We start from the raw sequence: 7,485 nt of genomic DNA on the forward strand, positions 1-7,485 counted from the left end.
TGGATTACGTCGAGTTGGTTTTTTATTTTGGTCCGTGCTGTAAAGTGAACTCTCCGAGACGGAGAAAGGCTAGAGTAGAGAGTGAAGAGTGATAGAAAACGGAGCGTGTAGTGACATCCTGTTACGTCACAGCGGAATAAGGCCGGGTGAGGAGTGGACGTGAATGTAAATGTGTGATTCAGTGCAAGATCTCAATGAGCAGACGCTTAAAGTCTCCCCCACACTCCGAGTCCAGGGCGTCTTTCAGGGTGACGTCGTACTTCTCCAGGTACATGTCCTTCACCGTTTCCAGGTCGATCTGAGGGTTGGAAACGAGGACAGTGGTGCATCCATAACACTTATATTCTGTAATAATTATATTTTTATTGCTTGATTCATCATCAATGACTCAAAATACATAAATGTACCATCAAATGAATGGAAAAATTCTTCAAGTCGATGTAAAAAGTTATTGTCTTTTGCTAGAGAGATTGCTAGAGTAGCCAAAAATTGTACTCCAAGTTCTACTTTGACTTATTTTTACTCGAAAAAAAAAAAAGTTCAAAAGTAGCTGTCCAAGAAATGACTCAAGAGTAAAAAACCATTTAGTAAAAAAAGAACTCAAGTACTGAGTTACCGATCAAAGAATCAAACATTTAATAATTAGAAATTACCTACACTAGACATGTATGACTAAAGTTCTGTACAGAAAGGTGGTAAACATTATAGCACTGCACTTTTGCAAGAAGTGAAGTGTCACAATCATACCTTTAATTCCCTGTCAAGTCTATAATAACACCCCGGGCTGTGTGTTTACACACACACATACACATGTTTGCGCAGCTATCTTTGTGGGGACTTTCCATTGACTTCCATTCATTTCTACAGCCTAAACCTTACCCTTACCCTTATCCTAACTCTAACCAAAACTCAATTCACACCTTAGTCCTAAATCTGACCCCTGACCCAAAAACAGTGTTTCTCCTTGTGGGGACCAAGCTTCGGTCCCCACAATCTTGTATGTGTCAGGAAAATGGTCCCCATAAGGTACTAGAAACAAACGCACACACTTTACCTCAGAGCGGCCTACGATGATGCGTATGAGTGTGTCTTCATCAGTGCCAAGTCCCTTCATTGCAGCATTGAGGCGTCGAGCAAAATACAGCTGCGGGTTCTTAGCACACCTCACTGTCAATCCAAACACACGGACATGAAATCAGCAGGCGTCTGTCGTAAATAAATAAAGTGATAAAAAGTTTCTGCTTACCAAGAGTTACATAGCAATCCTTGAGGGTTCCCGTCGCCTCGGCGTCAATCGTGTCCAAAATGTCTGTCCCCGAAAGCTGCATGTGAACAAGGCAGCATAAACGTGCATGAATTTAATGAAAGGAAGCGAACGGATTCATTTTGGAGTAGGGTCGCCACGGTGCGGTACGTACGGACTCGTAGGCCTTAAAGGTGGCCTGAAGCTGCATGTAGTTCCTGTGTGTCAGGATGAAGGTGAAGGTCGACTCGTCCGTACCAAACCTGCCCTCACCTGCCTGTTGTGTACACAAAACGAAAACAATACGCCATCATACGCCAATACAACTGTTTGCAGTTGTATTGGATGTCTCTCTCGGACTGTTATTTGCTCACGAAGCGGCTAAGAAGACATCTTAACCGCTACCTCGGTCAGGTGTTAGAGAAATTAAGGCATTATAATTTTAGGAGTCTGGTTGTAAGTTCTTTGATGACTAAGGATCGTGAAGAGGTGATGAGTTTATAGTAGTAATGCATTTTTATGAAGAAGGAAAATGATAAAATGTTTTAAAATGAAGTATTTTTGATCTAGTTTCTAGTGCAAATACTTGAAATAAGACAAAACTAACCTACAAGTAACATTTCAGCACAATACTGTTTGAAGCTAATTCCTTGGCACTGGTTAAAAACCTCCTAGTTCCACTGGGAGATTTTTTCCACTTATAACAAGACGCTTTCCCCATGTTGAAAGTTAAATAATCTGCCAGTGGGACTCGTAATTTTTCACCAGGATCCAATTATGGCTCGTTAGAAGGCCTAAGAAGAACACTGACACGTTGAAAAGGTTGTTGGTGCCACCAGGGAGAGAACTAAAACACGCAGGATGCCGGCCCTCCAGGACCCATTTTGGGGACCCCTGAAAAAGTCTCAAATTTTCTGTCCATTTCTCCTTGCAAAATACTTAAAGATTAGCGGGATCAGATGAAGAGCCTCTACCTTTTTAATAACCTAAACCTGCTTCAAGCATCATGACACCGACCTCTACCGAGTCGATGACTTCTGAAAGCGGTTGGTGGAACCGGATTGTGTTCAGGTGCGTCAGGGTGGCGAGGGCCTAAATCTGAATGAATGCCTTTGCTTTTCTGATTCTGTATTTGAAAGGAACGTTTGAAACTGTGAGCCATTTCTTTCCACTTCACTCTCATGTTCCTCTTGAGCTGAATGTGACGTAAAGAGAAGCCTGTACTGGACACCTCAAACAGAGACATGGCGTCCTGTTCGGCCAAACCCTCGTCCACCTCGTAGCCCTCGTCTCTGCTCGCCTGCGAAGGAAGACGTGGGAGAATGATCAGAAAGATGGGTGGAAAGAGAAAGAGAGAGAGAGAGAGAGAGAGCATTAGGGGCAAGTCAAAGAGAGTGGACAACAAAAACAACAATTTAATGGGATAGCGGTCATCTGGAGCTCATAAATAGGAAACTGTTGAAGGCCACTGAAGTTCCCCAGAATGGCACTGCTGTAAAACATGAGTCACTCTTTCTGCTTGTCCTTTTTTTTTTTTTTTAATTTACCCAGGGGAAGGAAGGAAAAAGACAGGAAGCCGAGTCAGAGGGGGCATGGAGGCCCAAGCGTGCCAAGCTATGTGACGAATGTGGCAGTGGGCGAGCCGAGGCACCGGCGGCGACTCTGAGAAACAATCCGAGGGAGAAAGGACACAAGCTGCGTTCTTCTTCTGTCTGGACTGGGGGTGAGGGGGCGGAGGGAGTGCTTTCATTCGATAGCCGAAACCCCAACAATGGTCGGTTTTTGTACCTGCAGCAGTGAGATCAGCAGGTTCCTAACGTCTCCGCTGGTATCGCCCTCTATGTCCGCCTCCAGGTCATGCTCGTTCACTGCCAGGAAACAACAAACACTTAGAAACCAGACAAACACACGCTACCAAAAGACTTGAGCAGAAGTTCGCCTTCCAGCAGAATTTAGTTATTTGGTTTTTTCGCTTTGTAGCAATTTTCGGAACCAGACGACATGTGAAAAAGTTCTTCCTGTCGTTAAGCTGGCTGTATGTTTCAGAACAAACAGAAAACAAAAGCTGGTAGATAGTTTGACCACCTACCCTGGACGTACGCCTCCTTGTAGCTCATGATATCCTGTGGGATAAACGAAGACGAGGCCGAGTGAAGACCAACACCAACAGCAGTTAAAACTCACCGAATCTCAGTTCAACAGTTGATTTTTTTTTTTTAAAGGACAAAAGCTCAAACACAACGTACTCCTCCTTTTATTCCAACACCACCGACCCAACTTGCTGCCCACCTCGTTCGTAGCCGTGCACAGGATCTCCACCAGGACGGCCTCGTCTGTTCCCGCCCCCTTCATCGCCTTCCTGAGCTCCTTGGCGAAGAACACCTGCGGCGCGTCCAACATGGCTACGATGGCGTTTTCAAAGCTACCGGTGAGCTCCTTCTTCAGCACCTCCTCCAGCTCCTGTCAGACAACACAGCTCAGCTGGGTTTGCATCAGAGGGCAAACACACACACCCACCCACCCACACACACACACACTCACACACACAGCAGAACAGAGGAGGGCGGGGTACTCACGTCGTCATACTTTTCAAAGTAGGCCTGTTTGATCTCCAGGCGCTGAGCCGCAGAGCGGTTGGCCAGGATCTGGATGATAGCTTCCTCATCTGTGCCTAGAAAACATGAAGCAACACAGAAATTAGAAACTAGAGCGTCTCCCACGCAACTAATCCCACTTTAGGCTCTTTATTAAAGGGGCAGCGTTATGGATTTTCCAGGCACAACGTGCTATTTTGTGGCACAATCAAGAAACTATGTTGCCTTCAGTTGTTTTGTTTTTTTTTTATTGTGAATATCAAATGCGACTTCAGGTCTCCGTCTCTTTAAGAAGCTCCTGCTCTGTCTGACACTCCACCTTCAGGAAGTCGTCACAACAACGTCTTACATCGTTTTTACCAGCATTTCACTGAGAAGTAGCTCCCATAATGAGCTCAGCAGATGCTCCTTTCCACCAGGTGTTTGCTAACTGCTGCTAGCTAGTCTGAAGGAGCTGAGTGGGGAAGGCAGCGCTTGATTACGCCACTCGTCTTCTGCATCCAGGGCAGATTAAAGGATTTTTCTCAAACATGCATGAAAGAGTCGAGGCAACACTGCTGGTGTGTTTTTGATGAGGGAATAAAAATATATGATATAACGCTATAAAAAATTTGCTTTTATATAGTTTTGCCCCTTTAGGAGCGATCCGGTTTTCAAAGGGTTTTCTAACAATGTTCCTAAGGATTTTTTTTTTTTGGTTTCTGTATACTTACCTAAACCTTTACATGCTTTTCTAATGTCTTTGATGTCCACCGTAACGTCAAAGTTCTCAAATGGGACTACGGTGGGCTGAGGGGAAAAAACAGAGACAGATGATTGAAATATTTATTTGCCAAAAAATAAATAAATAAATAAATTACAAAGTGACTACAGTTAAAAGGAGACGCTGCAGAGGATTTGTTATGGCGTTGCATCCAGGAAGTAGTCTCTTCCGCGGGAGCAGGGTGCTGCTGCCTGTGCTGAGTCATGGGCCAGCAGCAGTAGCAGCAGCAGCAGCCTCTTCCTCTGCTCTCCTCTTCCTCCCTCTCGTCAACACAATGCAGCCTTATTGATCTGAAATTCCCTGATGTATCCGCTTCTGGCAGAGCACACTCCCTGTTTACTGCGCACTTGCGTTTTCATGCGGTTTCCACTGAGACTAATTGTCTGGAGAAAATGACAAAGCCGAGTTTTTTTGGGGTTTTTTTTTTTGTTTTTGTTTTTTTGTGAAATTTAGGTTTCTGAATTGTATTTTTATTCGTAAAATTGATCGAACTCCATTTTCAAAACAAACTATTTAAAAAAAAATCAAAAATGTTACTCCTCAAAGTAGTCATTTTAAGTGGATTCTAACGCAGAGGTGCGTAAATTAACAGAACAAGTTGGAGGATAAAAAAAAAAAAAGATAACTACCTGCACGTTGCCCATATTGTGCGCACGGATCCCTGCTGTGAAGCGGTTGAGGGGGGAAACTGGCTGCTTTGCGTCCTGATGTGTTGCTGCTGTGTGCCGTGATGTGTCACGCGTGGCGTGAGCAGCAGACGGGATGGGCAGGACCGGACCGGACCGGGCTGGGCCGGATAGGGGCGGGGGCTGGCTCAAGGATGGCGTCACCGCTATGGAGGTATGTTAAAGTCATAATGCTCAATATTCAAATTATGCTCCCGACATTAGAGGAGAAAATTCGCGGGGGAACTTTTTCTAGTTCTTGGACATCGTAGTCAATTTGAATGAAACATTGGAATAACAACCAGGCACCAGGAGCAATAAAGGGAATTTATGGAGCTACAGACAGTCAATTCAATGAGCAAACTGCACTTTATTACCAACTAATCTGAGCTTTTCAACTGTAATTTGAATACGTCCTATTTATTGCATGGTTTGTTGTGATACTGATGTTATAAATTCCTTTAAATCAGTGCTTTTCAATCCGGTCCTCACACCCCCCCCTCCCCTGCCCTGCATGTTTTAGGTGTTTCCCTGCTGCCACACACCTGGATGGAATCTGTGGGTAATTATCAGGCTTTCTGCAGGAGAAGGTCATGCAATCATTTGGATCGGCTGTTCTGGAATAGAGGCACATCTAAAACATGCGGAACATGTGAAATCAAGGCTAAATGCTCACCTGTTTCGAGTTCTATTGAACCATGATGAGAGGAACACGGACCAACACGTGATGAGATGCATTGATGATTTTGATTCTTAACAAAATGTAATCTTAGTTTCTCGATTTGTAACTGTGTGTTGTTTTTATGACATTGTATTATTTTTTTATTGTTGTTTTCATGATTTAAAGCACGTTGAACTTGTTGCTAAATGTGCCATACAAATAAATTGATGTGTGTGTGGTTTTTTTTAAATGTCTTTAGCTGTAAGTTCAACCAAAATCAGATGGGCATTTATGGAAACTGGACATACTTAAGATCTGATGACTCATTCTGTTAGTAGATAACTCATTAAAAAATACAATAAAGTTTGGATTAGTTTTTTGTTTCATTTTTCTTTATTTTCATCTCTGTCCCTTTTTGCGTATATTGAAGAGGCAATTACACAAACTACTTTTTATTATAGGCGAATCTTTACTATTTTTTAAAATCTTACTAAAGTACCAGTCCCTTCACATAATTTTATTTTTTCTGTTTGTCATTTCCACAAACTAAATCGCAGCAGTACCAAGACATTAAAACAGCACGGTGAGAATCGTGCCACTAGAGGGAGCCATTTTTGTAGCACTGTTTAATCTAATTGTGGGTCTCTCCACAAGGCGAGGAAGGCCTTATTCCTGGAAGCTGTCCGTAGTTACTGATGCTACCCTGTCCTTCACTCTGACAGGAGCTCTGCTGCGTTCAGGTGCAGCAGAGTAGTGTTGTCTTTTTCAGGTCTCGTTTCATGCGAGGAATGAAACGGCCTGTCCTGGATACAGTCCATGCCTTGGGAATCTTCCCCAAACTCTTCAGTCGTCTTTTCCTTCACTTATCTTTCCACGCGTTTTTATTTCCCATTACTATGCTTGCGTACAGCATTCTCTGTGACTTACCCGCTTGTACAGAGAAACGGTGACTGTGACAAATGTGAAGTCAGCAGTTTTCACCATAATTGCACAGGCGAGAACATGGTGGACATGACATGTGTGTATTAAAAATCCTTTTAAAAACGAAACACTGTCACCGTCCTCTGGTGTTTGGGTTTCGGTTTTCTGCTGTGCTACTATTCTGGTAATTTGCTGGGTGTTTGCTTATGTTAACTTCCTAAGTCATTCTTGTGTTTCTTCTTCTTTTGTCTTTTATTGGTAGTTGGCAACCATCCTAGGGAGAACCGCCACCTATCGGACTGGAGTGTGGACGTCAACGATAATCTTATATTGCTGGTCTGTCTGGGTTTTATTTCTCTTAAATTTGTGATATTTTTTTCCTGCTAGATTTACGGTGCCTTAGTTTAAATCCTTATTTTGCTCCCCCTGTGTTAATTAATCAGTTACATTCAGCCTCAGCTGTTCCTCTTTAGCTTTTAATTAGCTAAGATTCTTTGTCCAGCTCCTCCCTGCTCTGAATGCTGAATTTCCCAGTTCCAGTTGCACTCGGAACTGGGAAATTCCACCTTCCAAGTCAGAAAAATCATCTGGAACAGTCTAACTAAGAGCAACTCATACTACTCCCAGTTACGACTTAC

At 43.4% G+C, this 7,485-nt stretch overlaps 1 protein-coding gene across 1 annotated transcript; it reads right to left on the reverse strand.

The window, feature by feature from the left end:
• Nucleotides 1-5,420, reverse strand: LOC122840652 (annexin A13-like). The gene is made up of 11 exons (XM_044133197.1): nucleotides 5,230-5,420; nucleotides 4,551-4,626; nucleotides 3,820-3,914; nucleotides 3,533-3,703; nucleotides 3,333-3,366; nucleotides 3,032-3,111; nucleotides 2,475-2,543; nucleotides 1,419-1,520; nucleotides 1,247-1,322; nucleotides 1,055-1,167; nucleotides 1-298 (listed from the first exon to the last, which is right to left on the reverse strand). Exons 1-11 carry the CDS (start codon nucleotides 5,242-5,244, stop codon nucleotides 179-181), a joined length of 951 nt encoding a protein of 316 aa, XP_043989132.1. The 5' UTR covers nucleotides 5,245-5,420; the 3' UTR covers nucleotides 1-178.
• Nucleotides 5,421-7,485: the final 2,065 nt, after the last annotated feature.

The sequence above is a fragment of the Gambusia affinis genome, linkage group LG12, assembly GCF_019740435.1.
Source record: "Gambusia affinis linkage group LG12, SWU_Gaff_1.0, whole genome shotgun sequence".
Lineage (NCBI taxonomy): Eukaryota > Metazoa > Chordata > Actinopteri > Cyprinodontiformes > Poeciliidae > Gambusia > Gambusia affinis.